Source organism: Ceratotherium simum, chromosome 9 (assembly GCF_057802395.1).
Source record: "Ceratotherium simum simum isolate JZ-2026a chromosome 9, ASM5780239v1, whole genome shotgun sequence".
NCBI lineage: Eukaryota > Metazoa > Chordata > Mammalia > Perissodactyla > Rhinocerotidae > Ceratotherium > Ceratotherium simum.
In genome coordinates this window covers 78,215,139-78,239,144 of record NC_141908.1, presented here as the reverse complement: position 1 = coordinate 78,239,144, position 24,006 = coordinate 78,215,139, and the positions used below count along the sequence as shown (strand labels likewise).

The following is a 24,006-nucleotide window of genomic DNA, read 5'->3' as shown; positions in this document are numbered from 1 at the left end:
AAGTAAGGGGAATTGGAGAGAGAAAAGGATGTGCAACAGAAGCCATTTGTTAGTATGGTCATGAACAGGAACTTCCTCAACTCTCACAGATTGTCAGATGGAACACGCCTATTTAGACTGACACCACCACTAACCATGCATAGTGGTAAAATGTGGTTTCCTAGGGCTCAAATCCCAGCTTCACCACTTAGCTGTGTGACCTTGGGCAAATCCCTTAACTTCTCTGACCCACATTATCCCAGATGAAGAATGAGGATAATAATAGAATTTACCTCATATCAGTACTGTGAGGATGAAGAAAAGTAATAAATGTAAAGAACTCAGCACGATGTTTGGCGTATCAAAGATAACAATGGTAGCCATCATCATCATCATCATCATCATCAACATCAACATCATCATCATTATATCCATCATCACCCTTCACTGGTCGCTCCTATTAAGAGCTGGTCTGGCCTGGTTCCAGCCAACAAGTGAGAAGGCACAGAACGGATGCTGAAACTCTTCCACTGTGGCCAGGATCCACCCAAGGACGAGAAGGAGAACACAGAGCGCCAGCTGCCAAGTCTTTCTCTGCCTACAGACTTCAAGACTGGCAGGCATATGACGGTGCCTTTTCTCTTCCAGTTTTGCAGTCTCTGGCAAGAACAATGTCCTCCACCCAGCTCTGGCTCCCGCCCTCCATCTGTGGCATTGCTTCCTGTTCCTATAGCAGGTCCCTTATGCAGGATTCATTTCTGCCCGCCCCAAAATAAGCAGTGTGGAAGACCACACACATTTGCCTATTAATCAAAGACTATTTTTAGGAGAGAGAGAATCTCTGCATAATCATCCTTTCCCCCTGGTCTGAAGCAGAAGCAGCAATAGTGGCGGGGGGAGGGGGAGCTACAAAGTCAGCCTACACTCCTAGTTTTTGCTTATTTCTCCATGGGGGAAAGGAAAGACAAAAGGAAGCTTGGAGAGGCAGAAGTGGCTCCAGTCCTCCATTTAGGATACAAGCCTGAGAGTGTTTCCCAGATAGTGTCCTAGTCTGTGACTGTGCAGCTGAGCTGTGCACAAGCCTAGGGGGCAATGTCCACCTCATTGTGATGTGACTTGTGCAGCGTATGAGCCCACAGGACAGCCCTGCACCTTCTCTTTCTGGGCCAGCTAGGCACAAGTGCTTGGTTCAACTTCTTTTCCCCAATCTTCACACTCAGGCCACAGCACACGGGGCTGCCCGTGAGTAACTCATGAGGACACCACGGTTCTCAGGCTGTCCAAGAGGACCCTCTTTCCTACTTACTGCTATATTTGGTGGGAAATTGTGTGTTTCTGGAGGTCGAGGTATGAAATACTATGTACGTGAGTCAAATGACAAAGAGGAGAAGTAGAGGTGACTTTTTAGGGAAAAGCTTACCTTTCAGGAGATGTTGAATTCTAGATCCCTCCTTTTCTTGGCTGGTATTTGAACTGACCCATTCATAGGCTGAAAAACAATAAGGGTTTTACCTTGGAGTGTGAAAAAAGCTATTTTCCTTACCCCACGATAGGGGAAAACAAAGTGGATGCCTTGATGCTTAAGCCTCGTAATGAATTGGATGGTTTTGAAAATCCATAGAGGCTATCATGGAGAGAAGGTTGATCCAGGATTTTAAAAGCATTGAAGAAAGTAACATTTTTATTCAAGATGTTTAAGGACTGTGATGCTAAAATTCTGAGAGGAGGACTTCTGACAGAGCACAAGCATGAAACAGTGAATGCCTGACACTGGCTGAGTGGAGGTGTCCGGATTTGAACAGCAGGTGTGCGTGGGCCCAGGTGGGCAGCAATCGGGGATGACAGACAGTGGGAGGAGCCCCAGCCTCCAGCTGTAGCACAAATACAAGGGCTGGACCAGGGGAGACAGGAGGAATTCTAGCGTGTGAGATTCCAGCTAAAAAGACAGACTGGCTTTTGCACAGCCTGGATGAAGTTTTTGCCATCTCTTAGAGTCACCTTGGGTGAGAACAAGTCTCTTAGCCGTCCTTTTCAGTCAAAATGAAAACTAGTTAAAATAATGCTGTTTTAATGGCCAAAAAGAATGAGGATGACAGACCAGAGAAAGACAGTTAAGGGAGAGGTAATAGATCACAAAGAGGTCAGTTAAGTGGATCTGAAATGGAAGATGGTTTTTAATGGGAAATTTGGTGTGTGTGTGTGTGTGTGAGTGAGTGAGAGAGAGAGAGAAAGAGAGAGAGAGAGAGAGAGAGAGAGAGAGAGGTGTGAGATATGTAGAGAATAGCAATAGGGAAGAAAAAGTCAGAGGGAATCACAGAAAATTCAAACCAGAAAAGATTTTGAGATCTTCCTTCTAACCCCCCCCCCTCCCCGCCCCCCGGCCATTTCCAAATCCACTGATGTGTGTATGCAAGTACGTGTACTTCATCGTCTCATTACTGATAATAAATATACTAGACAGGTTGCCCAAAAAGAATGTTTGGTTTTATTGATCTGCTGAACTGCGGTGGGGCTTGGAAGAGCCCGCTCCTCAGTCTTTTCCCCCTCGGCGAGCACACGCGCGCGCACACACACAGCCACACGCACACTCCTAACTCAGGCTGAGGCGGGCAGCTTGGGATTCTGAGAACCAACACTGGAGAGAGAGAAAGCCATAATTAGTGTTAATTGTTGACCCTACAGTTCAAGAATAGATGCTCTGGAGAATGGGAAATGAGAACAAACATTAATTATTGAGTAGGGACCTTGGAGACAGACACTCCGGATTAAAAGGAGAGAGAGAAATTGCATAATGAATGTTAATTTTCCCTCAAAGAATTGAGTGGTCGGTGGTTGGAAGGGAAAAAGAGGCTAAAACAACCATGAAAGAGAAACCTCAGTGTGTGTCGGGCGAGAGGGTAGGAGAGGGTTGTGGAAACACTTGCCACGGCTGCTCAGCGCCTGCCCTCTGCCTTAACTCGCAGCTCCCGAGAACTGGCTGCCAGGTTTTCCTTCGCACTCTGATCTACCACGGCTGTCTTCTCGGAAGCTCGGCCGCTTCCCCGAGGGCACAGGAGCCAGAAAACAGCCGCGTGGCCTACGGACAGGCTGCGAGGCGCGCGAGCCGGGCCCGCGGGGAGGGGGCGCCGCCGGGAGCCGGGCCCGCGGGGAGGGGGCGCCGCCGGGAGCCGGGCCCGCGGGGAGGGGGCGCCGAGGGGCGCGCGGGCTGCAGGCCCGCCCGTCAGTGCCGTCTCGGCTCGAGTACAAGCACGAGACACACACACACCGCCCGCAAAGTGACCCTCTTAACTGAAGGGGAAGGCAGAAAAAAGGCAATCGGAGTAGAAAATCGGAGACGAGAATTGTAGCCGGTTTTGTCAAGGGCTCCACAAACAGGCTTGTCACCGGCCGCTGAGCTTCCGAGCGCGGGCGGAGATCCCACGTCCAGGGGGCGGCCCCCCACCGGCCGCCCGCTGCCTGCGCTCGGCCTGGGCGCTCGGCCTTCGCCCGCCCCCGCCCCCGCCCGCGGGCTCACACGCCGGGCTGCGGGACGCCCTCCGCACGCGGCTGCGGCTCCTTGCCGCCCGGAAAGCAGCGTCCCAGCCCCGTGTCGGCACACAAGGCCTCCCTGGGCTGGCCCTGGCGGCCCTGGGCCCGTCTCCCCCAGGAAACCCTGGGGCATGCACAGCGCTCCTCGCCACTTCCCCCGTGGACTCCACTGTCCCATCCCTCTGCCTTTGTTCCTGCTGGCCCCTCCGCTGCTCCTGTCTTCCCCTCTGCTTTGTATCCACTTCTACTAATTTCTCCAAGGTTACTGCAAACGGGGATTCCTCTGCAAGACCCCTCCTCCTCCCCCAGGTGAGAAGGAATCGCTCCTTCCTTGAAGACCCCTGAATTCTCTTGCTTGAGCCTCTTTCACAGCACTGCTGCATTCGGCCTTGTGGTAGGGCTAGTTGCTTGTGAATCTGTTCGCACACCGGCTGTGAGGTCCTTGAGGGCAGTAGCCACGGGGTCGGTGGAGCCTTGGGAAGTGGGGTGAGGAGAGCACAGCCTCTGGGACAGACAGGCCTGGGAACAAATCCGGGCTCTGCCGCCCTCCGGGTGTAATCAACGTGCCCGGGCGTTAACCTCCTCGTCTTCGAATGTCCTCACCTGTGATATGGGAATGAACATGCTCACTTCGCTGGATTATGGGGGTGACGGAACGAGATGACATAGGCAGCACAGTGCGTGAGGGTGTTCACTCTCAGTATCAACATCCTTCCCTGTCCCTTGCACGTGGTAGGTGTCAGCACATTTTGTCAAAGGGGGTCAAACACGTAATGGGTCTTCTCTCTTTTAGGCCCAATGATATTTTATATTGGAATTTTACTTAGCACTTTTACAAGATGATGGTCTTGTTTGGTTGTCGCAAAGCGACGTGAACTAGGTTAGCGGATGTTATTATAGTTGCATTATATTGGCTAAGGAACGTGGTAAGTGGCTGTAACAGAGAGGCTCCAAAAGATAAGCACTGATTTCTCTTTCACGTGAGGGTTCAGAGGCCGGCGGGCAGACCAGGGTGGCTCGGCTCCATGAAGTTATCCAGGCGCTGTGCTTCCCTTTGTCTCATGGCGCCATCACCCCATAGAATTTTGCCCTCTTCCACATGGTCGAAGCTATTTTACCACCTCAACCAAGACCAAGGGGAAAGAGGAGGAGGGCAAGCAGTGTCCTTTTAAGGACATGACCTGGAAGTTGCACACCTTGCTTCTGTTCGCATTTCACCAGCCATAGCTTACTTACATGGCCTCACCTGGCTGCCGGGGAGGCTGGGAGGTAAGATTTCTAGCTAGGCAGCCATGTGTTCAGCTAAACTTCAGAATAGGGGATTCTAGGAATAAAAGGAATAATGGAAGAATGGATATTGGGGAACAACTCAAGTCTCTCCTACTCACAATCTCAATCAGTATTTATGGGCAGTGTTTCTGGGATATTCAGAAGTAGACGAAGGGGGTCTACCCACAGGAATTTTAAATCTCGGAGAAGAAAGAAGAAAAGGGTATAAGAGGTAAAGGAAGCGAGGGAGCGCCTGGTGAGAGGCCCAGGCAGCAAGAATCAGTGGAACCCGAGGAAGTAGCAATGGATGTGGGCTGAGGGGGAAGGTAGGGCGTCACAGTGAAGGTGGGAGTTCAGCTAGTACTTGAAACCTGGAAACTTGGACAGGATGGACTAGAGGCAGTGTGATTTAGTGGGAAGAGTTTTGACCTAAGTAGGTGTGGGAAGATCCGGGTTTGAGCCTTACATTTGCCACATAGAAGCTGTGTGACTTTGAGCAAATCACCACACCTCTCTGTGCCTCAGTTTTCTTATCCATAAAATGAGAGGGTTTTCAAACCGTGGTCTCCCAGCTCTGGCGGCTCTGCATAGACCTCTACCCAGGAACCATCTTAGGAGAAGAAGAACTAGCTGGACTGTGGAGAAGTGGGGAGGACCAGTCAGACCATCCCCACTTCACCAGGCAGCTGTGCTTTTATCCGTTTTATCTCTTGGTGTTCTCAGCAAGTCTGTTTGACAAAATGCTTCCTCTGCTTACACACTCATGAACCTGATGCCCGTGTTCCCTCTCAGCTCTAGGGTCCTCTGAAACAGAACAAATGCAAGGGAGGTCAAATTTGTAGCTTCACAGGGTCTGTAAAAAAATAAGTACGATCATATGCAAAAAATAAAGAGGAATTAAATACTCTTCAACACTTCATATTGAATTTTTTCTCCAAAAAAAAAATTTCTAGCAGAATCAGAGAGAACTATTATTTTTGACATTTTTCTTTTTTGGAAGGCATAGAGCAGTGATGACACCGCATTTTCAGCCAAATATGAGGTAGGGGAGTCTTTGTGCTTATAGGAATCACGAGAGGTTTTTGTCAGAGGAAAGGAGACTGCCTAGGGTTTTCTAGTGGCTCTCAGAACACGGTCCAGCGTGGGCTGCCGAGGCTGGGCTGGTTTCACTACGGTGAGGGAAAGAACCCTACTTCTCTCTGAAGCCCCGGACAAACACAGCCACCCCAACCTGCCCTGGCGTACACATGATGGACCCAAGTTAGCCCCATGCCGAGCCTCAGGGGAATCTCCCATAATTTCTCTAGGAAGAGTATATGGATCAGAGCTTGGTGGAGAATGGGAACCATCGGCATTTTAAGAAGAAACAGAGTTACTACAGAGACTTGGTGCTATCTCTTGACACACTCAGACTTCATGGCCTCGCTTGCCGGCATCAGGAACCAAAAGCTTCAGTGCCTCTGCCTCACTCTGCCCTCCAAATCTCATTCGAGTGCATCTAATTGGCAGAATGTAACTTGCATCCAGCCCCTAGGTTATCTGGGAAATGCAGTTTTCAGCCTTCTAGCCTCTGTGGTACAGGAAGGCCCTCTGGAAGGAAATGCTGGGTGCCAGGTGACCACATCCAGCCAGGTTTTCCTTTATTTCAATATTTGCCCTGAGATCACTAGAACTGTCAACATAATTTCTTATGGGTTATTAACAAACACTAATTGGGCAAAAGGGCCTTATTGCCACACAGGCTTCCTTCTACCTTCCTCAACTCCTCACTCAGAGATGGATGGATTTAGAAGTGATGTTTGGAAAATGAAAATAAGAACAGTCATGAATTATTGAATGGCTGAGATCCCCCTTCAGGATTTAGACAACAGGACTGCCCCACTGAGAGAGTTTCCTCTGGAAGGAACCTTAGAAATCATCAGTTTAGCATTTCCCAAAGTGTGTTCCAGAAACTTTATATCCACATGACGCTTTGCTAAAAACAATAAAGAATCCAGTGGTCAGTTAAGTTTGGGAAACAATGCGTATCCTCATTCACACTAGCATATTAGAGGCTCGGTGAAGTCCCACAGTAAGGGAACTTACTAACTTTAGCCACTGGTTTCCAAACTTATTCGACCTCAGAACCTTTCATTTTTTACATAATGCTTGTTAACCTTCTGAGGAACTAGAGTTCTGTGGGACATATGCTGGGAGGATTGGATCTAATCCCAACTCTTCTTTTCCCATATGAGGAAGCCGAGGTCCACAGCAGTGAAATTACTTGCCCATGATCACAGATATCGCGGGTGGTAGGGCTGAGAACAAAACCCACGACTTTGGACATTTAGTCCAGAGTTCTTTCTTCTTCCTCACACTGACTCATCTAAAGGACTTCTCCTCCTTCAAATCTCGAGGCTTCTTCTCTAAGGCAACAGCTGCTATGAGAAAGGCTACTCAAGAAAAATCAGTCTTTGCCAATTACCCCACCAACATACAAGGATTCTTTTACCCATGGGTCTCCAAACCAACATGATCTCAAATGCCAAATGGGGAAAACAAAGAGAAAGCCAACCATTTAGCATATGTTTGCCCCAAAATAATCAGTGTTTTCAGAGCTGGGATATTCTTGGACCCTTCATCTTTCTGTTTGCCAAATTGCAGACCACCAGGAAATGACACCAAGGATATTATCTATCGCTGAAAACAAATTACCCCCAAACCTAGTGACTTAAAACAATAACCCTTTATTATATCTGACACAGATTCTGCGGGAATCTGGGAGAGGCTGAGGTGTGTGATTCTGGTGCAGAGTCCTTTGTGAGGCTGCAGTCACAGAGTCAGCCAGGATGCGGTCATCTGGAGGCTTCACTGGGGCTGGAGCATCTCCTCTCAAGGCAGCTCACTCACAAGCATGGAAAGTTCATTCCAGCTGTTGGCAGGAGGCTTCAGTTCCTTGCCGTGTGGACATCTCCATAGGCTGCTCAAGTGGCCTCATGACAGACGTGGTGGTTGGCTTTCCCCAGAGTGAGTAATCCAAAAGAGAGAGCAAGGAGGAAGCCGTGGTGCCTTTTCTGACCCAGTCTCAGAAGCCACACACCATCACTTCTGTCATATTCTATACGTATTAGTATTGAGCCACTGTGTCCAGTCCACTCTCAAGGGGAGGAGAATTGGGCTTGTTCTTTTGAAGGAACGAGTGTCAAGGAATTTGTGGATGTATTTTAGCATCACCACACCAAGAAAGAGTTGCAAGAGAGAAGGATGCTGACTAAATGACCAAAACACAAGAAACATTTTTGGGGTAAAAATCCATTTAGGACAAGAACCAGTGCTAACTGGAAACTCTGAAAGAGATCAAGAATTTAAATTTACACGGGATCTGAAGTCCCAGAGTGAGTTATTGGTACAGACATCCTTGAACTTATTGCAATAAAAATCTTTGAATAAAAGAATTTCTGAAAGAAATCTATTGCTGCCACCATGACTAGGAGAATAGACGAAGGATTTGAATCATGGATAAGAAATTCAGAGAGCATATCCACTATTTTGACTTCTGTCCTTCCAAGTTAACTTTTCCTTTCTTAAGCCTTTGAATTTTCTAAGTGTTGCAATATGCCAACACAACCGAGAGGGTCAAATTCCAGCTCTAGTCTTCACAGCTATTTTTCTCTTCTTCTGAAGGTTTATACTCATTTCTCTGTGCTGTCTGAAAGCAAGATATCATGATCTAATTGCCTAAGAATTTATTTCCAAATAGATGTTGACAGAGTCTGAAAGTCTCAGAAAGACCAGACAGATCATATTCCCCCCTTACTCAAGATTTTTTTAAATTAAAAAAAACCAACTATGATCCCAAAAGAACTTTCCTTTGTGGCACCCCGGGTATTCAGTCAATCAACAAGCATTTCTTGGACACATGATAAAGATAAGAGGTTCGCTAGGACTCATACAATATATTTGGGAGCTAAACAGAAAACAGATGCAGATGAATACAATAATCACAAAAGCAGGATTGAGAGAGAGGACTGGGCTGAGGCAGTTGTCTGAGATGAGGTGGATTTATTAAGGAAAATGTCCCAGAAAAGATGAGCCTTTGCCTGGAACTTAAAGCTATTCTAAATATTTGGGGGCAACCAGGCAAAGGTGGGGAGACAAGAGAAGGAAGACTGAATGTTTGGGCCATCAAAGAGATGAGAAAATGGTGGGCCTGAATATAGAGGGAGATGAGACTGGAAGGGCAGGGCGGGGATGGTGAGCAAGATGGATTTGAAGAAACCGAGCTGCAACGACTTTGGTGTGGTTGGAGCAAATCCTTTGCAAGAGTGGAAAATTTTTTTCAGCATATTGCTTCTCAAAACAAAACAAAACATAACAAAACAACAACAACAAACCTTTCCCATTAATAGAGACTCTTTGAAAGCTACATCTGTTCTATGGGCCTTGTAGGGAGATGTGGGTTTAAGGTTTTGCCCTGCATTCCAGGGCACATTCCAGTTGCCATCAAGCTTGAAGGTCCACCAACTGTATGTGGGGGAAAGGCTGGAGAGAGGCCAGCACCTGACTGACTGTCTAATTGATTCATTCATTCATTTATTCATTCATTCAACAAGCTTGCAGTGAATGCCTTTAGGTTTGAGAGGCAAGTAGGATTAAATATGTTGTTCATGGGGCTGAGACAAGATGGCAGGCAAGTCTCCATTTATTCAGCATAAGTTTCATTTCTCTCTCTCCCTCTTTCTTTCTTTTGTGTGGAAATTATTGAAAGATTTTTCAATGAACATGTATTATGATCCTGCTATGATGTGGCAGGAACTGTGCTAGGTGCCAGGGATACCAAAATGACCAAAACATCATATCAACAATGTGACAACAAACTGAAAGCCTACATATTTCCTTTTTTGCTTCTGGCTTTTGCTTTGCCAGAATGTCTCCTGGAGCGGAGTGGACAGCTGTGCAGCAGGTGAACAGAACCATATTTGCTGTCCAGCTGCTGTACCAGCTGTGCCACTCTGACAGTGGCCTCCACCTGTCTAACGCCTGCTTCTGCCAATTCAGAACCAAGTTATTTTCATAAGCACATCATGGGATGGCCCAAGTGGTGGTGGAAGTTCTTTAATGCTGTATTTGGAACCAAATGCATTCTAGTTTCTGGAAACCCATGCACTAGGTGGCTACCTCAACAGCAACAGACACAACAAGTGAAATGCAGCAATAGTCAAGGAACTTCCCAGCTGCTGGGAGTGGAAGAGTCAATCCCCTCATTTCAGGTGGGATGAGGACCTTGGACACAGGGAAGGACTGACCCAAAGTCATCTGACAGCACAGATGACAAGCCAGGGCTATGCAAGTCTCCTGGCTCTGAATCCATGCTTGCTTTATTATGCCTTTTGTGACATAACCCACCAATGAGTGCAGGTTTTAATCTCCCTCATCCACCTCTCTGCTGGCTGCCCGACTCATGCACACACGTCATGATGGATCCTGGGTGGTTGACATTCAGCACCCTCTGACTTCATTTTTTTTTTCTTTGCAAAATGGCTATTGCCCAGAGCCAGCATCTCTCTTCCAAAAAGTTAACGTGCCAGAAGGGTTTTTGGAAACTGCCTTGATATCTCTCAGGAGCCAGATGAATCGCAGCAATGAACCAATGCATGTCATGAGGATACCTGATTGGCTTACCAATTAGCCACCTCCGCCTCCGGAGGGCAGTTGGAAAGAAGAGAAAAGGTGTTTAGTTTGGGCAAGTACCAAAAGGGCTTTATCATTCTCATCAAGACATCAACGCGGCACATTATATCTCCTCCAAGCCATTCCCCAGGAATGTCTCTCTCCAGATGCTCCAGCAAGAGTAAACTTGTTGTGCAAACATTGGGTTATTGTGTCTGAGCTACAGAAGCACCTCTGTGTTAGCGAGAGGGGAGAAACTGGCTGACTTGTGTCTGTTTTTAATGATGTCTCTGCTGCTGGGAAGTTTTGGAAGCTGCAGGTAAAATCTTCCCCTATGAAAATGAGGTTGACCTGGGATGAATCATCTTACCTCCACCCGACAGAAGCGCCTCGGTTTGGGTAGGCCCTGGGAGGGACAGGCAGACGTTTTCTCCATCTGGACCCAGCAAGAAGTGTCCCAATGTGGCATCTCTGGAATCTTCTTGAAAATAAGCACAAGCGTGGGCAGTGTTAGCACCAGTGCAGGGGAGGGAGGCTGAGCCTGGACCATGCTCCCCAAGTCCCCCGCAGACAGAGGCCAATGAGCTCAGGGCTCACCAGAGCGCAGGGTCAGCCCTACTCCTGGGACTTGGCAGAGCAGGGCCACCATTTAGCCCTGTCCTCTAGAGGTCAATGAAGGATGAACAGGGTGGGGCTGCCCCTAGACCCTGTCATGCCTCTGTGAGAACCTGGAAGAGGGGGCCCCTCTGTGCTCAAGCAGCCCTACAGGGCAAGGCTAGGCTGGTGAGGGGCACCTGTGTGAAGGACGGGGAGCCCTCTCCTCCAGGTGTATGTAGCCTAGCCCCTGGGCACAGGGCTTGGTGACTGCAGCCTCTGCTTCCCCTCTCTGTCACATGTCTTTGTGCAGTGCTCAGCATGTACAGCCATACCCTGTGGTTCAAATGCTGCAACTGCTTAGTGACTCAAGGGGGCTCAGGCCAAGGAGAAGGGAGTTGTATTTCTTGCAGTTGCTTAGAAAGATTGGAGGTGTTTCTGTAACCTTACCTTCCCCATCTCCAAGGCAAAGGGGTCAGGAGCAGAGCTGGCCACCAGCCATGATTGACGCTTACAAGTATGCAAACACACACACATACACAGAGGCAAGACACACACACATGGAAACACACTCACACATATTTACACAGAATTGTGTGCACACACACACATGCATATATGCACACTCACAAGGCAAGCACGCACACACATAATGCACAACCACACATATGCAAGTGTGTGTGCGTGTATGCACATGTACCACACATGAACACAGACACACACACATCAGCACATGCACATTTGTGTGCAGGCACGCCTGCATAATCACATACACACGTAGGGGTGCGTGTATGCACACAAGCGCACACACAGGCACATACATAGGCTATAAGCACACACCTACCCTCACACACATTCATTTACACACACTCAACCTACACTCTCGAGGCTTCAGCCTGCACTATTCCCATAGTTGTGGCCCTGGCATTCATTCTAATCAGAGTCTCCCTTTATGGTGATGTCCGAGGAGGAGTAGGAGTGTGAGTGTGCGTGTGCGTGTGTGTGTGTGGTGTGATTTATCCTGAGCTATGCAACCTCCTAGGAACACCCTTGGTGCTGGCATGACTGTACCTTAAGTTTGGTTCATTTATATCAAAGTTAATAGAGCATCACTGCCATGGAAGTGTAGAAGGGAGGGGTTGTAGGAGAGAGGTGCGGCCTGAGAGAGTTTATAAGGGAAAACGCCGTCTTTGGGGAGAGAGAGGGAGGGAGGGAGGTGAGGGCAGGGAGGGGATCTGATTTTGACCATTTCACCCTTAAACAGAGAGGCTGCAGACACATATGGAGTTACTGATCTATGTATTTGATTTATGCTTACAGGGCTTCACCTGCACCTGCTTGGGGGGGTTCGGGGAGAGAGAGTTAAAGGGTGAGGCGTCCTGTCGCCGAGTGAGCCTGAGGTGGCAATGAAAGAAGCGGGGTCTGTTGTCCTCCTGGGGTTCTCGGTCCCCACGCTCCTCTGGGAGTGTGCGTTTCTCAAAGCCCCGACTGTCACTCTGCTGTTGACAGAGACACTTTCTTCACATTGTCCTGCACCCAAACACACACCATCTCCTGCATCTGGTGCTCCACCGGAGAAAGCAGCCCCGCGCTCGAGAGGGAGGAACAGCTGGCTGGGCTGCACCGTCTGGAAGACAGTTTGTGGGTTTCCAGCACGGCACCTCCCTAAGGCATATTCAGGGGTAATTTGGACTTTAAGCCGTTTTTGCTTTACGAGCTGCCGTTAGCTCAAAGCCCCCACAGAAGCTGTTACTGCACTGTCTCTGCCTTATGGCTGTTGTATGAGTATCTCAGTCTAAGTCACAGAGGGTGTGGCCTTGCTGCCTCACCCTTCAGTAAAAATCCAGAGTCCCTCTCTGCCTGTGAACAGGCCTCAGGCCCTGCTCTGGGCTGAGGGTGACTTCTCTCTGGGCACTCTTCCTGTTGGCAGGGTCACCAGGCTCCCTCAGCTGGGGAGGGTCAGGGCTCGGTGTTGGGCAGTGAACCCCATAGCGTGTCTCCGTGAGGAGCAGGGAGCTGCGTCATCTGTCGCTACAGCACAGCTTGGCAGTGCTGTCGGTGCAGCAAACCCTTAAAGCATGCGCTGACTCTTTAGGAATACTCGTGGTAAACACGAATCCCACTGACATCCTTGCAAACATTTCCCATGTCCCCTTCCCAGTGGAGTGGCTCTCAGACAGCCTCATCAGGGCTGCCACATGGCCCTGGAAGATGACTAAAATGAGCCCAGAGCCACAGACAAGACAAGGACCCCATCCGGGCACCCTAGGAGTGATTACCTTGTCCTTCTGCTGGGAGTGTCCCCCTGAGCCGTCTCATGTCCGGGGGGCCTGTGGGGGTGCTGTGGCCTGATGTCCTGGGGCTGTCCAGGCCCCTCGGGCTCTCCGGTCTCTTCCTTCCTTTAATCAGGGACAGTGGTGGGGTCACATTGTGGGGTGGAGCATCATCATCTTCAAGAGCAAAAGGAGACAAAGCATGAGTGAGAGAACCTCTGAACCAGCAAGAAGGAGAAGGAGCCTCTTTTCTAACTTGGTTGACGGCTCCTCTTGTTTAGGGTGGATTATTCCACCCGTTCTCAACCTTGCCCCTCTTTTCTGGACCTGCTGAAGAGCGGGCCAGCTGTCTCCCAAGGCCGAGGTGAAATCACTCTTGACTAGAACAGTGGCCCCTGGTTGGGCAACCCCAGAACTGGAGGAACTGAGCAGTGGTTGTTGTCACTCTCCTCATACTGATGGGCTCCTGAGAGGGAAGAAAGACGAGAGCGGCTGCTAGGTCCTTCCAGCCCCTGGTGCAGAGGCTCTACCAGGGGACCCCAGCTTTAGAGCCCATGGGATTATTGGCTACAGAGTTCCAACCACAAAGCAAGTTTTCTCAGCCAAACCAATGATCATGCGGCTTCTCAAGGTCATAAAACACACAGTGGCACCCCCAGGGGGACTGAGAGGGTGCCGGGCGGATGATAGCGCTCCAGAGAGCACGCCTGCCCGTCCTCTCTTTGTCTCTTTCTGAAAATCAGCAGGGACTGCTCTGTCGAGGGTGAAACCCGGAAATCTGCGTGACTGAGACCTTGTCTTTATCTCAGAGAGAGTGTCTTCATTTCATGTTCAACACACAGTTGCTGCTCGTGTTTAAAAGCTGGCTTCACACACCATCTCAAAATATCACACGCTGCTCGTTTATTACACAAGGAAACGTGTCTTTACCATGGAGGAATCTAGCAACACCACCTTTAACCAAATAACGAAATTTCACACGCCCATAATGGAGCAAATGACAACAAATGGAATAAATATAAAGGGATGTTTTGTGTCCCTTGATGTGATGCGCTGAGAAAGACACAACATCACATATTTGGCTTTTCTTGCTAAAAATGTCTAATCTGAGTCTAATCACGAGGAAACAGACAAATCTAAATTGAGGCTAATTCTGCAAGGTAACTGGCCTGTCCTCTTCAAAAACATCAATGTCATGAAAAACAAGCCTGGGGAAGTGTTCTAGACAAAAAGATTCTAAAGAGATGTGGCAACTAAATACAGTGCATGATCCCGAGTCGAATCCTGGATTGATTGGATAAAAAAACAACTCTAAGGAACACTATTGGTATAATTAGAGAAATTTGAACATGGACTATATATTAGAAAATTGTATCATATCAATGTTAATTTTCTTGATTGTGATAGTTGCATTGTGGTTATGAGGGAGAATATCCTTGCTCTTAGGAGATATGTGCCGATAAGGGATGAAATGCACAAAGTCTGCAATCTACCCTCCATGGGTCAGCAATAAAATCAAATATGTATGTGTGTATGTGCATACACAAAATCTGGCTTCATTTTTATAATATTAGAGGTGAAATAATCCAGGGCTGAGCAAGTAAACGGGTGTGTGCCACCTGCACAGCAATGGGACAGTCCCAGTTCCTAGCTCAGAACACCTTGCCCAGGGACCCCTGTGTGAGAAAGACTGCCTCAAAACACTTGATTCTTTGGATCCCTTTCCTTATGTGTCTACTACGAGGTTGGGTCACATACTGAACTAACACCCAGGTACCAGGGACTTCTAGACCAGCTGCCCCCTGGCTGGGTGCCAGAGGAGGGACAAGCTATAGGTACGTGGTCCCTGGTGGACACAGCAGCTCAAAACAAGCGGAGGGCAGTGCGAGGTGGACAACATCAAAGATGCGATTTGCCAGTGTCGCCACCGCCCCTGGTGGCTCAGGCCGTGCTCCGGTCGCTGCGGCCCGCAGCCGCAGGGGAAAGCTGCTTTCTTACTTGTTTGTACACAGAGCGACCCTTGCCCATACAGTATCTGGATTTTTTAAAAGGAAACTTCAAAGTCTTTCGGGTGATGAACTCTCACTTAAGAGACAGAGTAAACAAGCCCTTGCCCCAATAATCAAAGGGAGTTCTCCAAACTGAAACGTCTCAAGAACGTCCTGACCTGGGCTCATCGTTCTGTTTATTCTGGAAGGCAGTGCGGTGCAATGGGAGGATGCTGGCACAGACGGCCTGAGCTCCAGTCCCAGCCTGGCCACCTGCAGCGTGTGACCGCAGACAAGTTAGCTCTCAGGGCTGATCTGGGAGGTGAGGGTAGGATTGTTGTGAGCAGTGAACAAGATAAGATGTGTTAGAGACTAAGGCCAGAGCCTGGCACAGAGGAAGAACTCCATAAATATCAATGTTCCTCCTTCTCCTTCTTCTGAATCCACTGGTCAGGGGTCACTTAACATTTGTGATACTGTCATCTCACCCTTCGGAAAGGAGTTTCAGTTTTCTGAAAATGAGGGGCTTTCTAATTATGGCCCATTACTGTCAACTTAGCGAACATGTAAAGATATACACTTAGATGCCCCCATGTGTATAATTTCAAACGTCTGTATGATGTTTTAAAAAATTAGAGTGACTTTTATTGATATTATGGACTTTTTAGTGAATAAATACATATTCCTAAACAGATTAGAAAGCAAATTTCATTGGTTAAAAACATAAGATAAACTATAGAGCATGCAGCAAATTTTTAGTAAAAGTTTGGTGCTATTTTACATCTGCAACCAGAAAACATTAGCAGGGGGATGATTTAGTGAGTCAGTAACTTATGAGCTAGACACTAGTTGCTTTGACGGCAGCACCTTGGTTAAGACAGCTGCTGTCTGAACAAAAGCCATCTTCAGGTGGCGGGGGGAGCTGACCTCCCTTCTAGCTCCTTTCTTGCTGAGGATCCTTATGTGCTGCCTTGCTTCCCTGCGGAGTGAGACTCCTGTGGAGTGCTGGAGGGCGGGAGGGGCTACCTTGAGGCGAGAGTGTGTCCCTGCCGGTGTCCACTGGGAGACGCACTGTTAGCTGCCTTGGCCTCACTGGGGACGTGTGCTTCAGGGGAGGCCTCCAGAAAGGCCTGGCCTCTTGGGTTTCTGCTCCTGGCTCAGGGTGTGGAGCTCCTAGGAGACAACGAGACAGCCAAGTTGTAGTAGATGTCTGTGGTTTTTGCCAGCTTTGTCTTCTTTTGGGGGCGCCATATCTCCCCAGCGCACACCGTGTGGATTGGGCATAGCTGTGTCCGTTCCCTGACTCCAGGGATGGGCACGTGACTGCAGTCTGGCTACTGAGAGCACCTCATCGCCTCAGCCACAGGGACTGGGTCCAGGGGGCACATAGCCCAGTCAGAGGCAGATCTGGTACTTTTGCAAGAGCTCTTAAGAGGCATATCCTTTCTACTGGGGTTAACAGGTACGAGGTTAGCATGGAATTACAAGAGGCTATCTTTACCACTACGTGGTGACAGCCTGCTTGAGAGGAAAGGCTACAGAGCTGAGAGACTTAGACAAATAGTGCCCAGATGACTTTTCTGAGACCTGGATCCAACTGAGCCTGGAGTTAGCTGATCCTTGCCTGACCCAATTACATGAGCTAATACATCCTTTTTTTCGCTTAAGACAGTTTGAGTTAGGCTTCTGACACGTTGCTGAAAGAGACCTCACTGACATACAAAAGAAGGAAGAACTCCATGGATCACTTTCTCTGAACTCCTATTCCTATTTTTCATTTGGCAGTGTGTTGGCAAGCTCAATGTGTCTAATAACTTTAAAAATCTGGTTCACGATGGCCTGGCAACATTCCTTCTAGGGTCATCATGGAAGATACTCAGGATTTAACTGAATCCTGCTAATAGTCTTGTCTTGGTATCTGTTTATTCCAGCGTTTTGACATCTGGGACCTTACTGACCCTGGGGAGTCTGTCCCTCCCAGGGCTAGCCAATTCCTAGAGATAGTAAAGGACCATCTGTGAGTTCATATTTCATATGCAAATTCACCAATCCAGGGCTCCTAACCCGCAGGGCTCCTTTATCCCAGCTCTTACACTCCCAGGCCACTATCCCCCTGCCTTAGACACCCCGGGGCCAGCCCCCGTGCCCAGAGCCTGCCAAAACTATGCAAACTAGCCAACTGCAAACCTGCTTACCCGCCCTGTCCATTCCTTCCCCTAAAACGGCAATCCTCTTGCCCATTCCCCACTCACCAGCCCTTCTGCCTCCTAACTGACCCCAGTGCTTCTGCATGTGGCCCTGCATGGCCCGGCGTGCCCCCTCCTCTTGGGAACTGTGAGTAACAAACTATCTTTTCAATAGCAATTGTCTCCTGATCTCTTGGCTTTACCATACCTGAATAATAATAAAACTTACATTTAAAAAACTGTCTTTTTTTTTTTAGGAGCCACGTAATTTTTTTTGAAAGGTAAAATTATATACAGTGAAACACACAGATCTTAAGTGTACAATTCACTGAATTTCAACAAATGTATATATCTATGCAACCAACCAAGATTTAGAACATTTTCATTACCTGAGAAAATCCCTTATACCCCCTTCCATTGACTGGTCTTTCAAGCCCAACAGTTAGGCATTCTTCTTCATAGTGAGAATTCCAAACAGACACAGAACAAAAATTCTCTGAGAAATCAGTAGCAGTTTCTGCTGAAGTTTCTACAAAGCTCAGAACTAGGACTCCCTCAACACTAACGTCAGCTGTTTAAAGCTGAACCTTTTGCCTCAGGCTAACCAGAGAGGTCCCAGGAGCAAGAACGTGTCTTAGGCCAGGGTGCTGTGGAATGACTGGAGAAGGTCAGAAAGAATTCTTCCTTGGGGTGCAGGGTTAGCGACCACTCAGAAGCCTCCTTCAAAAAGCCGCCCTGAGTCTCTGGTTGGAATGATCTCTCCCTTACCCGTACTCTCTTAGCACCTCGCTTAGAAGCACAAAATCTCTGCCCTGACAAAGATTGTAGAAATCATCTAATGTTACATAATAACCTAATTCAAAATCGGGAAAGTGGCTCTTCAAACTTTTATCTTTCTTTTATAAAATGAAGATCCAGAGATCCTTTTTACTTTGGCTGCCAGGAAACTCATCTAAATCCAGTGCTTACCTAAAGCAATGAATTCATCCCAGCTGTCTGATAACATCATTTCTCTACTCTTTTAACCAGTTTTTTTCCAACTTCAATTTTAGTTATGCTGTTTTATACATTGTGTTTATTTTTTGTAAACTGCCTTAAAATTTTCGCACCTTTATAACATCTGTGGTGCATTGGACTTATTTGTGTGTATGCCTGACTTCCATTCTGTGCCAAAGCTTAGCAGAATGCACTGCTTAATGAAGGTCTCAATAAATATTTAAAAAATCGCGTTGAATATGACCAGAAGAGGCCTACTTCTAGATTTATTCTTTTTCCTTCTTTTAAGAAAAGTTCTCTGAAGGGGATGACCCTGGGGAGGGTCAGCCATGATTTAGGAGATGGTTGCGTTAGTGGGACCCACACCCTGGTCCTTCCTGGCCTGTCCAAGTTCCCTCAGGAGACCCACCCACAGGGACCTACCTCTTTCGTGTGGTTTTTCTTTTGGGGGGTGCTGAGTGTGGAAATGAATCTCCACTGGGAAGATGAAGAGCTCTGCAGGGGGCTCATGGGCTTTAACTTGACTCCTCAGGGGGTCCAGGGCTCTAGGTGGTTCTTCTGAGATAGGAGGTAATTTCAAAGCTTTTGATGCCTGGAGAAAATTGAAAAACAAAACAAAACCCAATATGGCAGGCATCTCAACCCTGCGGCCTGCAGAGGACAAATGACAGTGTGTCTCGTTGTATCTGCAGCACCAGGAGCTGCTAGGCGTGATGTGGCTTCAGCCCCAGGGCTGAAGTGACGCTGACCCACCAGGGAGCCGGGTGTCTGTCCAGGGGGCCTGCTTGGCCTCTTGGGAACACAGCTGTGCCCCCGTTAATCCAGCCTCCGAGTCCTCTGAGAAGTAGGAACAGATCAATTCCAGAGCCTTTGGGAGGAAATATGGTCTTTCTTGACCTCGCAGCCGGGGAAGCCGAGCCGGGTTGAAATGACGCTGCTGCTTGCTACGTACGGAGAAAGAAGTCGAGGCTTCTGATCGAGGGGAAAAAGCAAAGCTGAGAACATTGACACTGTGACGTGCTAGGGAAGAAAGGATGGAAAACGGGACCATGAGTTTGTGTCTGCTCACCTCCTGTAACCGCCGCAAGCCTCCACTTCCTCTCTGTGAAATGGGAGCAGCCATCCCACAGCTCACAAGGCTGCTGCGAGGGCCGAGTGAGCTGATGACACGCGGTCACAGTCGTTTTGGAACCAGGACTATTTCTGTGGTATTTCTTTGAGAGCAGGCTCTTCTCTCCTTAGAGTTTAATACCCAGTCTCACCACTAGCAGAATACCTAGGCATCCCCACGCTTCTGCAATAATAACGTGGGTAAAAAAGAATCTCTGTGTGTCAGAATCAGCCACGACTCTAGCTCAGTTTCTTTGTGTCCAGAAAACCTCAAAACGTGTGTGTGTGTGTGTATGTGTGTATACATACGTGTATATACACAGAGAGAGAGAGACATACACAAGGGGTAGGACTTAGAGCCTCCTGTTTCCAATTAGGCAGAAGCTGCTGAAAATTTCTCCTTTTAGTTTGCAGCTTTTAATGTATGATCTTGGCTCTGTGAGATGTATATGTGTGCTGGGTGTCAGGGAGTCCAGTTTCACAGGAGGAAAAATAAAAACAGTTCTCACTGTTTTAGTGCTCAAAAAGAAAAGAGATCAGAAACACACGTAACCACCCTACATGCTTAGAGTTGAATGAGGAAGGAAATTTTTTTTTTTTTTTTTTTTAAGATTTTATTTATTTTATTTTTTCCCCCCAAAGCCCCAGTGGATAGTTGTGTGTCGTAGCTGCACATCCTTCTAGTTGCTGTATGTGGGACTCGGCCTCAGGATGAACGGAGAAGTGGTGCCTCGATGCGCACCCGGGATCCGAACCCGGGCCACCAGCATCGCAGCGCGCGCACTTAACCACCAAGCCACAGGGCCGGCCCATGAGGAAGGAAATTTAACCAAACATATGCAGGGTAACATTTATAATTTCGAGACATTAAGCAAATGATTAACCAGAGGCACGCACACAGGATCTCTGTCCCTAGAGCCCTTCCCTGCCCAGGTGCCAGCCGCCCGCCAACCGCCCTTTTCTGAATTCTGAGCTTGCGCATCTTGTGTGACAAGGTTTGCGTTGAGAAATCGATGCAGAAACTCAGATGATTTGTGTGAGATATGGCTGACAAACCAAGCCTTAATTTCTTTATTCTGATTAAAAATTTACAGAGTTTTGACATAGTAGAAAATTTTGCTTTCCTCTGCTGAACCACAGACACAGGTTGAAGGAAGGGACTCCTGTCCTCGGAGCCTGGCTCGGCTCTGGGCTGACCTGGGGTGTGAGATTGAGGGCTTCCCTTAGGCCTACAGTGACTCTGGCAGGTCAGGCCTGCTGTTTACTCCTGGTCCAAAGGAACCTGGGAAGACAGAGGCCCTTCTGGTGTGGATGGAAAAGTTTAGATCCGCTTAGACACAGGAAATCTGAGAAAATCCTGAACAGACTAAAAACAACCTCCCTCGCTGGCACCAGGACCACCTGGAGCGCCCGTGGCTCCTCCAAGGCCGTTTCAGCTGACACGAATCCCCACCAGTAACTAACACTGCTGTAGTTCGCAACTGGACACGAGATACTTTCACAAACATGCATCGTCCCCTTTCATCCTTCCATCAGCCCTGCGAGGTTGACATTATTCTCCAAGCACACGGATGAGGTCGCTGCAGCTCAGGGGGGTGAGTGACCTGCTCAAGCTCACAGCCACTACAGGGCAGAGCATGGGGAGGCCCTGCTCGTCCTACGCAGCACAGGGACCTCCAAACCACCGGAGACCCACTTAGAATTGCAAGACAGGACCGGGCCAGAGACAGCAAAGGATGTCTCTAAGGAAGAAGGTGTACTTGACTTCTGAAGCAGTTGGTAAACTTGCAAAATTTACCATATGTTTTCAAAGGTGACAGACCCTCAATTAAGCAAAACCATTGCTGGATTCAAAATCTCCAGCATTTTGAGTTTGAAGTGGGTCAATCTCTTACAAGCTCAAATTCTGTCCTTGCATGTTTACAGTAGGCCCCAGCCTCTTAACAGAACAAAGGATTCTGCTGCCGCCAGAGAGGGCGGAAATATCATATGCTTTAAGGTAGAACTGAGGCAGCTGAAATTCCTTGACCTATGCTTCACTGTTTGCAGCATTTAGTAAATTACTACAGCTTTGTTCCAGCTCCACATGGTGAGCTCAGAAGCAAGCAGGGCCAGTCCTCTGTTGGACACATCCCTTTGAGTCACCTCATTCCTAGATCGAGAGTAATCTTTTAAACACACACACACACACACACACACACACACACCTTTTTCTTCTTCACTTCCCCAGGTGTGTGTTTTTCTGAGGCAGTGGCAGACACTACAGGAGGGAAAAAGCATCTTTCAGGAGGAGGCTCCGGTAACAAGTGGCTGCTTCTGCCCTTGTGGAGTTTCCGGTTCCCTTGTTTGTCTGTAGAAACAGGAGGGGAAGGAGAGCTGATCAGCTGCAGGTATCTGGGTGGACGGTTGACTTGCAACTTTTATCTCTTTGGGGTTAATGAGAGGCAAAGAGAAGACTGGCACTGAGACAGCCGTGGCTTTGGCTGGGCAGGTTCAGGGAGCCCTCATCTCGTTATCCGGGTGGGGTTCTTGCTGGCTGAGTCAGGTGATGGAGAGAATGAAAACCCTAATAATAATAAATATGCGTTATGTGCTAAATGTGGGACAAGGATGGTGCAAAGAATTTTACATGCGTTAACTCAATCCCTGCAATAGCCCCATGGAAGTATTATTAGAACCCCCATTCCGCAGACGGGGAAACTGAGCAAGATTAAATAACTTGCCCAAGATCATAGCTAGTAAGTGGGAGTAATCTGAACCCGGGCGGTCTGATTGCAGGATGCGTGTAGTTGAGTATTGGGCAAAGAGGAGTCTCATTCCCACCTCTGACTGGACTGTGGCTATTATTTCTAAGTGGCACGAGGAGGTGACACCCCGAGTACCTCAGTGTTCTCCAATGAGCTCTGCATGACTAGGTTTACTCAGATCAACGAGCAAGACTTCTTACCGCTGAGGTCTGCCTTCCTGCTGGGGAAGGCGCCTCCATGGAACGTAATGTGGGGTTTGTCACCCAGGAGACAAGAATGCCCGATGTGGACGTGCCCAAGGGCCACCCTGGAGGTCCGCTGTGTTTTCTCACTGCGGCTTGCCTTCGAAGCGTGTACACGGCGGTGATTCTCTATGGCCGTGTCCTGGGGAATGACAGAGACACGTTCCCGTGAGCAGGCTTTTGTGAGGGAACAGAGCAGGTTCCTCTAACAGTAAGACCTTGTGGCTAGACTTGTGGTTCCAAGCATGAAATCTCCTTTGCAGCCTGGGAAGAAAACCATGCTTATAATAGCGAGATCTCTAAGGCTGTTTATTACAATAAAACATGTTATTGTTGGTGAGAGAAAGAATGACATTTAGCTATGCCTGACACGTACTGCCTTCTTGCAAAAAAAATCAAAAATCAAAATGAAGCACTAGTATCGTTGTCTTTGTCCATCATAAGCTGTCTCTCCCCTCTCCCCTCCGCTGTGTGGCGCCTCTCTTCTCCCCCGTCCCGGTTCTCACTGGCACATGACCTTCTTGTAAGTCAAATAAGTTTATTCAAGATAGGAGCCTGTGTTGTCTGTGTTGCTCTGTACCACTGTCATCTACACACACGCACACACACAGGCTTGCGAGTTTAGAAAGCATTTTTACGTTTTAGTTCATTTAATCCTCATAGCGACCTTGTAAGGTATACGTAATAACAGCTCCATTTTGCAGAAGAGGTAATTCAGGCTCAAGGTTAGTGAAGTTTTTTGGACAGGCCCACCACAACCAGTAAGATGTAGCACTCAAACCGAGGCTTTTCCGACTCTAAGGCTGAGACCCCTTTTTTCTAGAGAAGACCACATCTGCCTAGATGGGGCGAAGAGAGTGGGGAAGATCTGTGGTTAAACAAGTTTGGAAAACCATGAGTAAAGTTAAACTGGCTCCTTTAGCGATTGAACGTCTCAAACAGTGCCCTGGGCCTCTCCGGAGGAGAGAACGGTACGCGGCATTTCCCAAATGTAGTTGGCTGGGAACCCCTTTTTTTGTGGAGCATCTGGCAATGCTAGGGTTCCACAGGTGACACTTAGGGAGACAGTGGTCCAGAGGGTCAAAGTACTCTTCTCTTCTCTGGAAAACCCTGAGAAATGGTGAAGGGAGGAAGCTTCCCCTCTGAGGTCAAGAAGAACTGTGTCAGGGGCCCATTAGAAACGGTACCTCCGCGGGGGCTTCATCTCCCCGCCAGGGCTGCTTCCTGAGTGGCGGTACGTGAGTCCCCCGACTGCCGTAGTGCTTGGGTACAGAGCCCTGGTCCACGTGTCCAGCCCCAGCTTCCCCTTCATCTGGGCCCTGCTGACCTGCAAAGGTGAACAGCAGGTCAGTCTGTAACCCCAGAGATGGGCACGGTGCTCTTAGCTGCTTCCCAACTGGCTCTCTTCCTGCTTTTCTGAGAAAAAGTGTTGGTCAAGGCCCTTG

The 24,006-nt window shown here is 48.4% G+C and overlaps 1 protein-coding gene across 3 annotated transcripts in view; it reads right to left on the bottom strand.

Moving 5' to 3' along the window:
- KIAA2012 (KIAA2012 ortholog) overlaps nt 1-24,006 on the bottom strand; it is a 111,051-nt gene that overhangs the window by 60,979 nt on the left and 26,066 nt on the right. Inside the window, exons 5-12 of one of the 3 annotated variants that reach the window (XM_087434964.1) lie at nt 23,749-23,888; nt 22,520-22,703; nt 21,780-21,922; nt 18,886-19,054; nt 16,307-16,453; nt 13,299-13,469; nt 10,796-10,906; nt 1,400-1,468 (exon numbers count right to left, since the gene is read on the bottom strand). In XM_087434964.1, coding sequence (XP_087291090.1) covers nt 1,400-1,468; nt 10,796-10,906; nt 13,299-13,469; nt 16,307-16,453; nt 18,886-19,054; nt 21,780-21,922; nt 22,520-22,703; nt 23,749-23,888 — 1,134 coding nt within the window. The remainder of the gene's footprint in view (nt 1-1,399; nt 1,469-10,795; nt 10,907-13,298; nt 13,470-16,306; nt 16,454-18,885; nt 19,055-21,779; nt 21,923-22,519; nt 22,704-23,748; nt 23,889-24,006) is intronic. The other 2 variants (XM_004426801.3, XM_087434965.1) reach the window with 2 other exon arrangements.